This window comes from Tympanuchus pallidicinctus, unplaced genomic scaffold, assembly GCF_026119805.1.
Source record: "Tympanuchus pallidicinctus isolate F22 unplaced genomic scaffold, pur_lepc_1.0 scaffold1, whole genome shotgun sequence".
Lineage (NCBI taxonomy): Eukaryota > Metazoa > Chordata > Aves > Galliformes > Phasianidae > Tympanuchus > Tympanuchus pallidicinctus.
In genome coordinates this window covers 104,357,388-104,373,079 of record NW_026294618.1, presented here as the reverse complement: position 1 = coordinate 104,373,079, position 15,692 = coordinate 104,357,388, and the positions used below count along the sequence as shown (strand labels likewise).

The 15,692-nt window shown below is 45.0% G+C and overlaps 1 protein-coding gene and 1 long non-coding RNA gene across 5 annotated transcripts in view; both read left to right on the top strand.

Annotated features, from left to right (window-relative positions):
• LOC128078982 (uncharacterized) overlaps positions 1-10,666 on the top strand; it is a 44,599-nt gene extending 33,933 nt beyond the window's left edge. Inside the window, exons 12-13 of the long non-coding RNA XR_008205947.1 lie at positions 5,967-9,815; positions 10,009-10,666. This is a non-coding gene — a long non-coding RNA (uncharacterized LOC128078982). The remainder of the gene's footprint in view (positions 1-5,966; positions 9,816-10,008) is intronic.
• Positions 10,667-11,860: 1,194 nt separating this feature from the next.
• The window catches only part of MACROD2 (mono-ADP ribosylhydrolase 2), an 835,077-nt gene continuing 831,245 nt past the window's right edge, over positions 11,861-15,692 (top strand). For all 4 annotated transcript variants that reach the window (XM_052678095.1, XM_052678026.1, XM_052677938.1 and 1 more), the window contains exon 1: positions 11,861-12,059. In XM_052678095.1, the coding sequence (XP_052534055.1) occupies positions 12,014-12,059 (46 nt within the window). In that variant the 5' untranslated portion in view covers positions 11,861-12,013. The remainder of the gene's footprint in view (positions 12,060-15,692) is intronic.

Below are 15,692 nucleotides of genomic sequence, written 5' to 3'. Positions count from 1 at the left end.
CCTTTTCAAGATATTACTTTTACAATTGGAATCTGACATCCCTTTTGAAACGGCACTTATAACTGTAGGTGGTATTCAACCATCACGAAAGGCAGCTGGCTCTTTACGTGCAGCGATTACCCTTGGGAGTAAAGGCTTCTCTCCACTCTTGCTCAGATGCAGGAATATACTGGGAAAACATAACTGGACTCTTGCATCAGACCAGCTTTGACAGTTTTATGCAGTTCACTTATATTTGGCTACTGTACAAGGAAAAGAAACTGGATGCTTTAATGTGAACTTTACTATCATAAAAATATCACTGCTGAATCGCTGCAGTATTTCATTGGAACAGCATCATTTGAAACTGCATGTAGAAGGTGATGGGCAATTGAACATAGAAAGAAAGGTAGAGACACATCTTGTTTGAGTGTGGATGATATGTATGTAAAAGTTTGCTGGCAGTTACATCCATAAACAAATGCTTTGGCAAGGTCTGCTGTTACTGGTTCAAAGGAAAGGATTCTGAAAGTCTCACTACAACCCCCTGAAAGGAGGCTGTGTGAGGCGGGGTCGGCCTCTGCTGGCAGGGAACGGCCATAGGACGAGAGGGGATGGCCTCACGTTGTGCCAGGGGAGGTTTGGGTTGGCTGCTAGGAACAATTCCTTCTCCAGAAGTGATTCTGCACTGACACAGCTGCCCAGGGAGCGCTGGGGTCACCTGGAGGAGTCCCAGATGTGGCACTGGGGGATGTGGGCAGTGGGCGCAGTGGGCTGGGGTTGGACTGGGTGATCTTGGAGGTCTTTTCCAACCTTAGTGATTCTATAATCAAGTAAAGTCAGTTGCACCAACAAAAATAATTTGATATTGGCATTATTGTGCTTATGTTGGAGAAACAATAGAGAATTAGTATAAAAAAGCCCTGAGAATAAGATTCACTGGTGTTTCTAAATCAGAACTTTTTTTTTTTTTTTTTTAAGTGGGGATTTAAACTGATTTTTCACAAGATAACTACTGCTGAGTTTGCTATTTTCTGGGTTTTTGTTTCTGTCCATGATTTGTCTTCTGGTGTCCTTGAAATCTAGTTTCTGAAATTATCTCTTATCAAATTCTCTTATCTTGGTGTTATAACATTACTATGGTTTGTTATTTCCAGCTTGGCAGTCCTGCTTAAGAGCATACACCATTTGCATTCAGTTAAGCTATTATTTACACCAAGTTCAAGTGCAGCAGCTTTTCTCTTTTCCCTGGAACACTGTTCACATTTTAAACACGTAATCATTCTAGATCACCTATTCCATAGCTTGTGTAACTCTACAAAAATCAAATTTGCTGTAGGCAGTAAACCAGCCTAGAGCTGAAATACTGATTGTGACCCTTTGGAAAGATGTAAAGAGTTTATCAGAAAAAGCGTTGTGTCCTTTTGACAATGTCACAATTAATTATCCTCATCCCATTGTATATCTAGCATGTATATCACTATCAGTTGGCCAAGGCAAGCAGAAATATGTTGTTCTTCTGTATTTCACATATAAACTATTTTATGCTTAGGCAGGTGTTGCTATTAAAGAGTGGGTGGAATTGTGAAGACTTACCACAAAACACTACTAAGGTCATACATTTCTTAGCCCACCATTAATCTGAAATTTTTACACCTTAACTGTTACGCTTCATATCTTCTGATGTCTTAGGATGTGTGTATAATAATAATAATAATAATAATAAAAACAACTGGAAGAGAATATATCTACACTAAATTATAATACATCTACAGTAACTTACAGCTGATCTTGTAGTTGTTTATTGTGAGCTTTACCTGCTGCATCTAGATATATGGCTCAGTGTTGGGGGAGTGATACAGAGCCGTTCTGTCAGCTCTACTTAAACTAACCTCATTACTCCTGATTTTTCCCTGAGGCTATTTCTACCCCATTTTGTGCAACTAGAGCAATGTGAGGAGACCAGAGTTTTGCTAGGAGTTGAGTCAAAGGCGTGGACTACTAGTTTACCTCCTCTTTTGGTGTCTAAATAGCTGGCTTTCCTTGTCAGAAGAAACATTTGGTTATTAAAGCCTGAGAAGGAATGCTCTAGGTGTTTCTTTCATGTTTTTAAATCTGTCACGATCAAACAATATTTTCATTGTAACGTTGTTATTCAATTTTAAGATTGAAGGAATACATACAGGAAATGGATTAACGTGGTATTTCTGTTTACTACACTGTTTGTTATCCAGGAAAAAACTGTTTCTAAATGTCACTTAAGTGACTTCCAAAGAACTAAACTGTTTACTACACACTTGATTTCAGATTGATGTTAAACTGGTCATAATATCTTGTTTATTTCCCCACACGTAAAGCAAAATATGTTCTCTCTAAAATCCACACAAATCTCTGGCTGGATGTTAGAAATGAAAAGCTTATGGAGAACAGCCTATGGTAATTCCCTTCATAGATAAGAACCTTCTTAGACACGGCTTCCTATTTAAAAGAACATTAAAATGCAACTGGATTTAAGTGTAAAATGAGGTAATATTTCTAAAACTCACTGCTAGAATAATTACATGTGAAAGCAGATATATGATGAGCACTCTTTACGTACACCGCAGCGATAGCTTAACACTTGAAACTGAACACATTTAGTAAGTATTATCTTCACAAATCACATCTTTGGGGTATTGATTTGGATACTAAAAATGAACAGATCTGAAATGAATGACCACTTGCGGTCCTGCATTCTGGCACAACTCTAGCTGCATTTAGAATCATAGAATCATAGAATCACCAAGGTTGGAAAAGACCTAAAAGATCATCCAGTTCAACCGTTCACCTATTCCCAATAGCTCCTACTAGACCATGTCCCTCAATACAACATCCAGTCTTTCCTTGAACACCCCCAGGGTCGGTGATTTGATGCATTTCCATTTCCAGTTGGTTACTAGTTTAGGAACCTGGGCAGATTTATCACTCTTGGAAGTACATTTCAGCTTCTTGCCTCATCAGCAGCAAGCTATGAGACACTGACATATGCTATTTTAAATAACAGCTGCTTATTGCTGTTCAATTTTTTCCCAGTAATGACAATACATTTTACTGAAATAATGATGCTACTGTTATCTCATAATTTTAGAAATTTTGTTCAAATTTTGTTCAAAAGTGCAGTTATCAACCACTGTGTGAGTGAACACTGCTTTTAAGAGTGGGGACTCAAACATGAGCTTCCCCTTTGTTCTACCCCTTTCAGATGCTCTGCATTCACTGGTGGCCTATGTGTGGGTGCATGGCTACCAGGCTGATGGACAGAAGATGAGCAATGTTTGTGGCACAACTGCTTTCTTTCTATGGCCTTTTTTCCACTTGGAAAAGTTGCCCTCTGGCAAGCTCTTCAAGCGTTCCTACAGGCAAATACAAACCTCACTGCTTGCCAAAGGATGCCCCTCTCTGGGAAACCCATGATTCATTCACTGCCTGACCCTTACCTTGTGCTCCACTACACCAACGTGAGTGAGGCCTGTTCCTTCCCACCCAACATCAACTCCGGGGACAATTAAACCATGTTGAGGTCCTGCTGGCCTCCACAGCATTGCTTTGGGTAGGTTCTGATACCACCACTGCCTGCCTTCTGCCTCCTGAGCCTCCTTACTGGAGGCTCCAGTAAGAGCTCCTATCCATGCAGGCTCTTACTGCCCATCTCCGAAGGTCCCTCCAACGCAGTGAGTGCATGGAGCACGGAGCTCTGCCATCCAAGAACTGAGGGGATGCAGTCTGTCAGTAAACACGAGCAGCAACAAAAGTATTTAAGATAACTGTACAGATTTATCAGCAGATAGATCACATCCACATTGTAACAATGATGGGACAGGGTTTGTGACTGTGATGGAGGCACTAAACCTCTGTCCTGATAAATTGCACTGTGAGATGCACTATCTTGTTTCGAAGCATTATTTCTCTGTGGTTTTCAAAAAAATGTTTGCTAAAAGTAAAGCTATCAGTAAGGGTGCATTTTGTTCTAAAACTGTTTTGTTTCTATTCAAACAACGGAGTGTATTTGGAAGACAAATTTTCTTAATTTGCTAACTAATAACGTAATTCTTTTTCTTTAGAGATAATTCTAACACCTTAATAACCCTGTAGGATACTTATTAAAGTACAAGAGATTAAATTCACAGTACAGGCCTCTTCTTAAAATGACTTCCAGGAAGGCATCACTGTAGGAGAAAAAGATTAAATTCATTTTCCAGCCTGTAACAAAAGGCAGAATTCAGGTGCGTAGCTGTAAGCACCTCCCTGAATAACCATAAATTAAGTACTGTTTTTCCAGCCAGTCATCAATGCCCAAGACTGTTACACATTAGTTGGTGGAAAGTCTGCCTTTTCAACTGGTGGGTGACTGGGAGTCTTGGCCATATACCAGCTTCAATGCTTCTTGCATACGAGTGCTGTGGATTTATGATAGAGGGTAGCAGGACCTTGGTCAGGATTGTGTAGGGGATCCGTGGAACAGGATACACAGTGTGAAGAGCTTTTGCATCAATGTACAGCTAGGCACTGGGACAGGTTGCCCAGAGATGTGGTTGATGCCCCGTCCCTGGAGAATTCTGGGATTTGTGATCTAAATATTCCACTTTCTATATCATATTCTATAGCGTGAATGACACAGTAAGATGATATGCAGTACCACAAAAGCACAAAATGCAATTGAGGAGGAGGACATTCTCATTAGCAGCATTCAGGCTGGGTAATCCCACGGAATTCTTACTCCCAAATTGCAAACTCATTTTTGCAAGTGATGTAGCAATTAAATGGAAACAGCACACACAAACGGTTGCGATATACAGTTGACCAAAGGTAAAGCTGTTATGTATACACATATATTTTTTTTCTCATGGGAAATGAGTAATTTAGAACGACTTAGCTGAGAGCAAACTGTCAAAGTACCCAACTAGAAAAAGCCACGAGCACCCCAGTGTGAGCTCAGTGCGATCCTGTTTTTGGCAGGAACTTGGATCAGAGAACCCTCATGGGCCCTCCTGCCACAGGGAGGCTCTGATTCCTTGGTTCTGTACAAGTTGTAACTCCATATGTGTGCCAAGCGCCATCTCACTAATATTAATTAGCGCCTGCACTTCTGTAACTGAAGTGTGCCTTGGCAAGAAGTTTGTCTCCAATCTACAAAAGCTGTGCAGAATGGATGAATTTAAAATAACAGAGTAAAAGAAAACAACAGTGAGGATACCATTGAATAGATGGCATTGTTTGGGGGGAGAATAAAGAAAGAATTGGAAAAGCAAGCAGTTTAAAAAATAATGTGGTTATTTCCTGTTTCAGGTCATTTCGTATTAGCTTTGCTCTATATATAATTTTAAAATTTTGACCTGCCTTTCCAATTCGTGTATCATTTATCTACTCTCTGTGCTCATTCTTTCAACTCACAACCATATCTCTAAGTTTTGTTCTGTTTTGTTTTTCCTGTCTGTCTGCAAAGATACTGTAAAAGAAAAACCAGATAAAATGGAAGAATAATGAACATGGATGTTCCCTCTGGTGAGATCCAGAATTCCTCAGTGGAGAATATGTGACCTTCTTTTATTTTTGACACTTGAAAGCTTTCTTTAATAATATCATTTCAGCCTAATTCTATACAGCAACCATGTTGGGTGTCTTTTGAAAGTACTTCCATCTTTTATTGTTTTTAGAAACCAATTAATTTGCAGCCCTACTAGTCCCAGTTGCTCAGCTGGATACTGGAGATTTGGCATAGCCTGTTGTCGTGAGTCACCCATTTATTTCCCCTCGCAGTCAGAGCAGATTGAGCACAGATGTAGATGTGTGCAACATCAATGGAAGATTCAACACAGCGAAATGCATCCTTTTACCTCTTCTTATGGTTACTCCACGTGACCTATGCTTTAACAACTAGTACTGCAGATGAATACCTTGCTTTCTTCAGCTAGATCTGATTGCATTATTTATTTTCTGTCCTTCCAAAGCCATTGGATGATGCAGCTGTCTTGACTGTAAGATGGTGGTGCACCTCCAGCGGTGGCCAAGGTCGCAATGGTCACACATTACGTCGGTATTGAAGATAACCGCGTTACTTTCATGTACTTTTCCTTGGAGCTCATGGGTAAGCTCTGCTTTTTCTTTCTCTGTATTGAGGTCACTTTGACTGTTGCAATCTATTTATGTTTTCAATTTCCATTTTTTACTGAGTGCATTGTAGGCTGATCAGGAATTCCACATTTTCAAGGAGCGTACTGAAAAGCGATTTCCTGCCTGAAAGTTTTCATTGCCTATTTTCTGAAATACATCTTATTTCTTTCTGATACAGAATTATTCAGACCAAGTAGTTCTGTTTCTGGCAGTCGTGAGTAGAGACCTGGAAATGCTCATGCAAGCACCTCCACCACAAAGTTCATATCAAAAACTCCAAAAAGCTCCTTCTCTGTTGTCTTTGCATACGTTAACTTTTATCATAGGGTATGATTTTTGTAAACATTAATATGAGGGCTGCTCTGAAAGTAATGCCTCCTATTTTATGAGGTTGGCCCACAACATCAGAGGCCGATGTTGGTGGCCGTGTTACAGATGGCAGCAGACGTGGAAGTGCATATGGAGCAAAGGTGTGACGCTGAAGTCCTCCATGTGGAAAGAATGACACTTGCTGAATGCTGATGGAGTGCAAACAGTGGATGTGAGCACAGTGAGGGGTGGGTGGTGTGTTTCAGCAGTAGCAACAGCAACAGCGGGTCACCTCCGCTGCTGCAGAGTTTTCCTCTGCAAAATGTATTAAAATCAGAAAGCTGTGAGAAACATGAATATTTCGCCTTTCATCTTTCTCTCCAATCACCCCGCAGGACAAAGGAGCCTGCAGTTTCTTGCCTCCTTGTTAGCTCATTTGCTCAAGGCAACAAAGCAGGGAAATTACAGGCAGCACTTCATCAAATGCTTGTCATCAGTTCACTCCCTCTCTACCTGTCACGAGGTGTAGTTTTATTAACAGAAACTTGACCCAGGTATGCTAGTAGCTCGAAAGCTCAAAAGGTGGGGTACAACTCTCCAATAAAGGATGAGTGATGTGCATTTTATGTTTTGAATGCATGGTGGCATATCTGAAAGTGAACGTGCTTATAGAAAGGCAACGTTTTGTTGAATATTGTGGAACTCAGAAGGGTTTTGCTATGTGGTGTGAATGAACAGGAGAAAAGACTTCATGGTTAATGTACATGGGCTGTACGTCTGCATTAGAATTTCCTGCTGTGGAACTTGTGTTGGCACAGGATTTAATAAAAATCAACAAGACTCAGCTATAACAGGGCTTACTGCACAAACAAGCTCTGAGAAGTGAAAATAATAACTACTGAGATACATTTTTTAAAATTAAATATGAAATATTCATAAGCTCATTTTATATGTTTATACTTACTCTATTATGTTATTGGCATGGTAAATTACTTTTGTTTACTGGCTACTCAAATCGTACATTTCCAAATGCAAAAAGTTGTGTCTCATTTGTTAAAATGGTTAGAACCAGAGGAAATAATCTCAATTTAATCTCACATTCCAAATAATGTTATCAAGGAATTGAAATCGTATAATGAGGTTCAGAATCTAATCCACATCACCCGCATTACACAGTCTTTGAAATCAGCATGCTGACTTTACAAGTCATTGTGTAGTTCACAGGCAGAATTTAAACTATTTTACAGGGCAGCAGCTCCAAACTGCTTATTTTGGTCAAGATGGCTGCTGGTGACTTTAATGCTGTGTGCAGGTGGTGAATGTTCCAGCAGCTTGCACTGAAGTTCCAGCTCTTCTTTGGTACATTTATTCACTGATATAGTGTATTATTAATTCTCTTATTAATTTACATTTCCTATTATGTATCTCACAGGAACTCTCTAACCAGTCACTGCTTTATCCATATGTCAAGCAAGCATTTATTTTACAGTCACAGTAGAAGTCTGTCTTCTGTCCAGGCCATGCATCTTTTAAACAACACTTTGTGGGCATTTCCCTGTTTTCCTGTCATCTTCTACAGAATGTCGCCGGTGTGTTCTGTAGGCCAGGGATGGATGAAACACACTAAATTTTGCTTTTTGCACTCAGCGTTTCAGTGAAACATACTGAAGCCTTCTGAGTATTGTTTAAGCTGACATAGTATACAGCTCTCTAATTTTCTCCAGAAAATAATCTATTTTTTAGCCTCGCCGGTTTTCATCCAAGTACTGAAATGCTGCTTTTTGGCTAAATTTTCCCAGCCCATTCAATACTGCTGATCACTTCTCTCAGAGACTCCTCTTTGACTCCCATGCTTCTCATTCCAGCGATTGCGCTCTCATGTTCCTGGTCATCATGATGTTGGATTTTGTATGGACTTCCTTCATCCTCCTTTAGCATCTCCTGTAATTTCTGCCCTTGTGAGGTCTCACCTGCAGTGCTGCATCCAGGCCTGGGTCCCCAGCACAAGAAGGATGTGGAGGTGTTGGAGCAGGCCCAGAGGAGGGCCATAAAGATGCTGAGAAGGCTGCAGCACCTCTCCTTTGAAGAAAGGCTGAGGGAGGTGGGCTTGTTCAGCTTGGAGAAGAGAAGGCTCTGGGGAGACCTCATTGCTGCCTTCCAGGAGGGGGACTGAATCTTTACATGGTGGGATAGTGATAAGACAAGGAGGAATGGCTTTAAATTAAAAGAGGAGAAATTTAGGTTAAATGTTAGAAGGTAATTTTTTACTCAGAGGGCAGTGAGGCCCTGGCACTGCTGCCCAGAGAGCTGTGGTGCCCCATCCCTGGAGGTGCCCAAGGCCAGGTTGGATGGGCCCTGGGCAGCCTGAGCTGGTGGGGGGCAGGCAGCCCATGGCAGGGGTTGGGGCTGGGGGGGCTTTGAGGCCCCTTCTAACCCAAACCTTTCTATGATTTTGTGATTTCTGTTCATTCTCACTCTACATCTTTGCTGCAAATCTAGTGTTGTCCTTGCACAATCTTACCCACTAACATGGACAGTTAAGTGTCTGCCCAGAGCCAGAAGTTAATTACTGTATTGTGTGTTATATAATTAGCACCTTGTCTAAGCATCACCCCACTTTGAGGATGCTACCTGTTAGATGTTCCTTGCTTGTAAACAATGGTCAAACTTGACACTTCAGGCTAAAACTCTCATCAACAATTCTATGAGAAAGAAAACAAACTGTATTTATGTACATGTGATACTATGCCTCTGTGCCAGCTACAGTGTTAGAGAAAGAAAAAGACGTAACCTGTGTTTTGTTCCTACTTTCCTCAGATTTCATTGCAGTGTGCTAGACTGCTGCCAGCATCTAGGGAGCAGGGTTATTATTCCTGTCATGTGGATATTTTCTTCCTTCTGCTGACTGAGAGCTACAAACTTGTCAGACAGAAAGCCTGATATATTTGTGCCTTTGTCTTTTTAAAATTCACCCATGGCAAATGTTAACATGTGCTCGACCAGGGGAAAATATCTTCATAAAGAAATTAGGTGTATTCCCCAAACAGCATTTCTAACGGACCATTTCCCATATATTTTTCTAGCTCTGGATGTGGGGATTGCAGGCTGGTGGGCAGCAGTGGAAGGGCTATTCATGTTTCCTATCTACAAGGCTGAACGCTTTGCTTCCCTTCAGGAACAGCAGGGAAAGCACAGACTGAGATAGCTGGTAATTGTCCAGTGATTTCACTGCACCTGGAGGATTTGTGATTGCTGGAAGATTTAAGGCCTCCGGAATCAACAAGTATAAGAAGTGAATGCTGATCATGCTCACACCAAAGGCGGTGACATAATTTCTTCTTGCTTCGGTGGGCCCAATTATACCAAGAGCTACTGAGGTAAACACTCATATACATTTAACTAAATAAAATACATTTAACTAAATGAAAATAAGTATTTTCTTACACAAATTGAAAAACTTAAACATTTCTGTTTTAAGTTGAAGAGAGTTTTACTCCTGCCTTTTATCTGATCTTCCATTTTGGTGCTGGTGCATGAGGCTTTTTTCTTTTTTCTTTTTTCCTTTTAAAGGCACATACTTTCTATATTTCCCAAAATGATGGCTGTTTTAGCTGTTTTACAAATGAAAATGAAGAATGCATGCAAATGTCCCGGATGGGAAAAGAGTTTTCTCTGTCTTCCCTTCTGGTCCAATAAACATTGATTTATAAAATGTGGAACAGATCCCAGAGGACTCTAGAATATTCAGTAGCTTGGTAATGTGGCAATGATGCAGGATATGGGTTCAAGTATCTGCTCTGCATCATAGAAACACAAACACACGTGACTTCAGCTATGATCCCTTTGATGCCTCTTCATCAGCTGGTTTCTCATTTTACCAAGATGAGAAAACTGTGTGTGGGCTACCAGAGAATATCAGCTGGCCAAAACCAAGACATTGAGTAATCACAGAGGATAGCAGTGTACCCTTGAGAGCCAACCTAATCTGAACATTAAAACGTGCTTTGTAAAGAGGAGTTTTATTCTAACTTGAGCTGGTGAGAAGGACAGCTCTGAGTATTCTGTTCCACCAGTGGGTGCGGTGAGACTATGGATTTTGCTGTCGGGAATTGCACCATGACTGCAGAACAAGAGCACAGATGCTGTGTTTGCTCCTCAGAAACTAGGACTTGGTACAAAGGCGGGCATTCCTGTGCACAGGAAAAAGAGGCACTTTTCGCTGTTGTGTTTGTTTCACAGCATTGTCACAGAGTCTCTCCCTCTGTCAGGAGCGGCTTTATTTCACCAGAAGACCAATGAGCTCCCTCCTGACACAGCGCCCCGCAACACTGAGAAAAGGACCAGACTTTTCCTCTGCCAGATGCAAAACTTTTACGGGATAACCCACTCATTGCTCATGTTTTGCCTTAAGTGGGAACACTGAGACCTGCTACCTGCACAAATCCATTGAGCAGCGATTCCCAAGAGCACATCTCTGGGCTCTCTGTGCCGTGGGTGATAACTGCCCCTTTCACTTCTAAGCTGAGGCAGTTCTGTGCATCGTGTGTAACACATTGTCCTCCAGTACCTCACCACGCTTTCATACTCTTCCTCAGCATCATTTATTGCCGTCTGATCACTTGATTATTATTATTTTTACCGTGCTGTTTTTTTGCTACTGTGCTCATTGAAAGTTTCATGCATTTATGTTTACACTGAAAAAAAAAAAAAAAAAAAAAAAAAGTGCTGGGAAAAAATCTGCCCAGAAATGGCACGGTTTTAATCCGTGCAGCTCTGGACAGAGCTCTCTGACAAAGCCAGAGTCACAGGCCGAACACAAGGAGCTCCGGACCAGGGATATCTCTTCCACGCGGCCCAACCGGACTTCACTCGGGACAAGGCGGGTAGCTGCCAGGGGCTGAACGTGCCCAAGGCGAGGCTCGGCAGGCGGCTACGCGCAGCTCCGCCCCGCCCCGGCAGCCCGGCCGGCTCTCTCCGAAGTCTCGGCCGTGCCGTGCCGTGCCGGGTCCCGCAGGCCGCGGTATCGCCGCCCCCCTCGATCGGGATCGCGACGCCGTCGCGTAGCAACGCGGCCCGCCCGCCGGAGGAGCGGAGCGCTCGGTGCCTCTCGGCAACCCGGAAGCAGAGCGGGCGCCGCTCCGCCCCGGGGTCGGCCGTGCCGTGCCGGGCCCCAGCGCCCTCCCCGGGGCCGCCGCCGTCCTACCCGAGCGCTCGCCGCGCTCGGGACCCCTCCGTCCCAATCCCGGTCCCGGTGCCTCTTCCCGCCCCGCCGCCGTCTCCGGGCCCCTCCCGGCCCCGCCGCGCCCGGGCCGGCGGCGGCGGGCGGAGGAGGGGGCTGCTGAGCGGCGGCCGCCGGAGCCAACGGGCGGCGGGGAGGGGGGCGGGCGCTGCGGGGGTGTCGGGTTAGAGCGAGGCGTGACCCAGCCGACGGGCGCCGCGCGGAGCCGGGCGGCGGGCGGGCGCGGAGCTGGCGAGCAGCGCGTGCGTGCGGCGGCTGTCGCTGAGGCTCGGCGTCCTCTGCACCCCCGTGAGCCTGGGGAACCTGCAGCCGAAAGCCGCCGCCAGCCACAGCACCATGTACCCCGGCAACAAGCGGAAAAAGCTCTGGCGGGAGGAGAAAGGTACTGCCGCCGCCGCCGCCCTCCTCTCGCGGGGCCGCCCCATCCCGGGACGGGCTCCCGCCGCGGCCTGCGCTCTCTCCGGCGCTGTGGCCGCCTGCTGCGGGCGGGCGGGCGGGCTGCGCTGGGGGGGCCGTGCGAGCCCGTTCCCGCCGCTCCTTCTCTCCGCCGCTGGGGCCGCGCGGCGCGGGCTGACGCCGGGCACTGCGGGCGCCTCGCGGCCGGGAGCTGCTGAGGGCGGGCGCCGGGCGCTCCTGTCCCGCGCTCATCTGCGCGTGCTGTGCATGTGTGTGCGTGTGTTATTTGCGTTACTGCGCGGGTAAAGCACCGGTGAGAAATCGTCCTTCCTTCTTGAAGGGCTCGTCGATCTTGCTCTCCCTTCCCTCCGCGTCTCTTTGAGCCCAACATCCAGCTCCAGAGCTGGCCGTCCGCTGGAGGTGTGGGACGGGCGCTGTGCGCTGACCTTGGCTTGTGGGCGTCCGCCTTTCGACCCTCTGAAAGCGATGTAAATACCGACGAAGAAAGCGCGGCGGCCAGGCGGGATATTGCCGGGGGCTGGTGGGAGCCCCGCGCCCGGGAACCTACCGGAGACAGAGGAAAACTAAAGCACGCTCGCAGGTCCTGTTGTGAGTTCTCCTCTCATCACGCTGCTGAGTGTGTATTGCAAGTCTGGAAGGCAGGCGGCCCCTCGTAAGGCAGCGTGCATGCTGCCGGGAGCAATCCAGTGGGTATCGGTGAAGAGGAAGATGCAAGATGCACATAAGTTCATTGCTGTGCAAGTTGGCTGCTCCATTCACACCCATCCCCAGGGCAGGGAGTTGCATTGCCTGTCATTTTGTCAAGCTGTCCTAGAAGCAGCATCCCTTTCAGACATCCAATTTCTACCTGGCTTTGAAATTTTCCTTTTCCAGAGCAGAAGAGAGATGGTTAAACCCACCAGCACGACGATACTATGGTCTGTGCGGCATGAAGATGTTGCTGAGCGCTTGCTGCAGCTCAGCTGCTGCTGAGGGTGCTCTGCCCAGTGAGGCGTGTGTGTGAGCACTGGGACTCGGTGTCTCCTCACACAGTGAGGCTGAACAGCACTTGCCGGTCTTCTGCTCCAGTAACTGCTCCTTGGCATTGTATTCGTGGCTTTGGCCCTGGGCCCTTCACACGAGGAAAGGGGAGAGTGCTGCTGTGTTGTTGCTGCTGCTCTCTAGCTTGCAGCTGAGCATAGCTGTAGAGCGTTCTCTTGGCTGGGGAGCGAAACTACAGCATCCAAACTTCTTTCTTTCCTTGCCAGGCTGTCTGTGAAAGCAAGCATTCTGCTAGGCCTATCTCTGCCATTCCTGTGTGCTCCTGGCTCCCACAGTGCTGATGGGGCTCCTGGTTCTGCTTCTCCCATGCAGACTTGGTGGTGGATCATTCTCAGCCTTTTATATTCTGTAAGGCTTCGTTCTTTTGAAAAATAAAGAAAACAACAAATAACAGACTACTAAATACTGGCTTGAAACCCACTGATAACTACCTGGCTTTCCTTGATAACTTTCTTGGTAACTGAGAATTGATTCACTTTCTCCCAAGCTGCATCTTGTTTGGAGTTCATTGAAGCAGCAGGAGTAGCATTGGTGTTGATGTCAGTGTTGCAGCACCGGACTGGTCTGCTTGTGAGGCTTCTCAAGCAGGTCAGCAGGCAATGTGGATAACAGCACTTGCAACTGAAGGTGCTGGAAGCTTCTTATGGGGGGTCTGTGTGCAGCTGAAATTCTCTCTGGCAACTTGCAAGAGTGAAGCCCTGTGCACCCTTCCTACAGAGGGAAAACTTGCTGTTTTAAGAGTAGGGAAGCGGCTCTGTGGCATCTTCAGCAAAAGACAGCCAGACATTCTGTGCTACTTGATCCAATGGTTTGACACATGCAAACACACTCTTGTGTTCCTCTCACAGTCAGGTTTGCCTTTCTGTAGTACCTCTAACAAACACACAACACTTGGGGCGCTTGAAGATCAAGCAGGAAAGCTAAGTGTGCGTTTGCAAAGCATAATGGTGACTCTAATCACATTAGTTGTACTTTTGTACTTGTAAGCATCCAATTAAGATACCAAGCCAGAATAATGCGATAGAAATATTTTTGTTGACTGAAGGAGAAGTCGTACTGTCAAAACATCAAAATACATTTGTTCTGATAAGGAAGCCTGTGTTCAAAGCCTGCCCCTGGTATTTTAGACTGTACTGATTACACTGTGTGAAATTAGGAAAGTTATTTTGATGGGGGGGGGGAACACTAGTATAGTGCAAGTGATTTTTCTTGAGAGCTTTGGCTTGAAAGGCAGTTTCTGTTGAACCCCTTCCCTGCTCCTTCAACTTGATAAGAAAATACCATCTCTGTGTCAGTTTGTGATAGGGAAAGGTAAGATCCATATGTCTCTAAAACCTCTTCAGTCATCAAAGAGCACTTAGTAGTGACTAACAGGCCAAGGGAAGGTGTTAGTGTGGTGATGGTAGCTCAGTGTTATTGGTAGGATGTAGCCAGGAGCTTGGTTAGCGAATGGGAGTCCTGACGTGCTTTTCATTTCTTCCCCCCTTCATACAGATGGGTGCATCTAGAACAAAGCTAGCAGTGAGCATTAGAATTGTATTTCATTACTGAGAGAGCCCATCCTGCTTGGTGGGGTGAGAAGAAGGGGATAGGTCTACAAGAACCTGGTGTCCAGCCCAGGTTGCTGGGCTGCTTTTCTTGCTTTAGTGCGCTTACAGCCACTGCTGAAGGAGAGTGAAGCTGGCAGCATCTGTCCTAAATGTACAACCTGTGAGGCTTTATTTATACCAAGTGTCTAGAAAAAAGCACTGTGACCATTTCTCAGAAGAAAACCTCTCCTGTGCACTTCAGTACAGTAACTAAGTGCGTCATTCTAATGCTCAAGTACAAAACTCTTAGTCTTAAGCCAGGCTGCTCATTTCAAACCCAGGTTCTATTTCACAGCGCTTCCAGTCCAACAGATTCAGATCATGCTGATCCTGGCTGCCTTTAGAAACCTGTTTAGCCAATAGAGAGCAGTGGGCTTTCCTAGCAATTGGTGTGTGCTCCAGCTTAGGGGTTTCTTTTGCTCATCCCTGGGTGACCAACAGGTATCCTGTTGTATTTTATTTTTCTGGAGCTGCTGATTTTGGCCCAGAATGTGATTAAATGCTAGTGGATGTGTTTAAAGCAAATGACTGCAGATTTCTCTGATGCTGGGAGTTATATTGTTTGCAGAACAAAACAACCAAACAGAAACACCTTTCTTATCACCGCAACCACCTAGGAAGTGATGTAAGATTTGCTTTTGCTGATTTCTATTTTTGTAGCATATTGACACTGCTAATTTTGTACCATTTTCCCCTCTTTCTTCGCTGGAGCACGTGAAACTTGTTTCAGTAAAAACACATCAATTTTGATGGTCCAGTGTGGTGGCTCTGCTTGTTTTTAAAATCTGGTTTGTGAATAAGGAACGTGAAGAATATATTCTGATACCTGGAAACTCTATAAAATAACAATTCCCTGCTTAATGAACCTGCTGTTAAATCTCTGATGCTGAGTTTAAGCGGCTGGAAGAGGAGGTGCTGTAGTGATGGGGAAAGGAAATGTGTACAGCTGAGAGAGCAGTGAAGAGGCA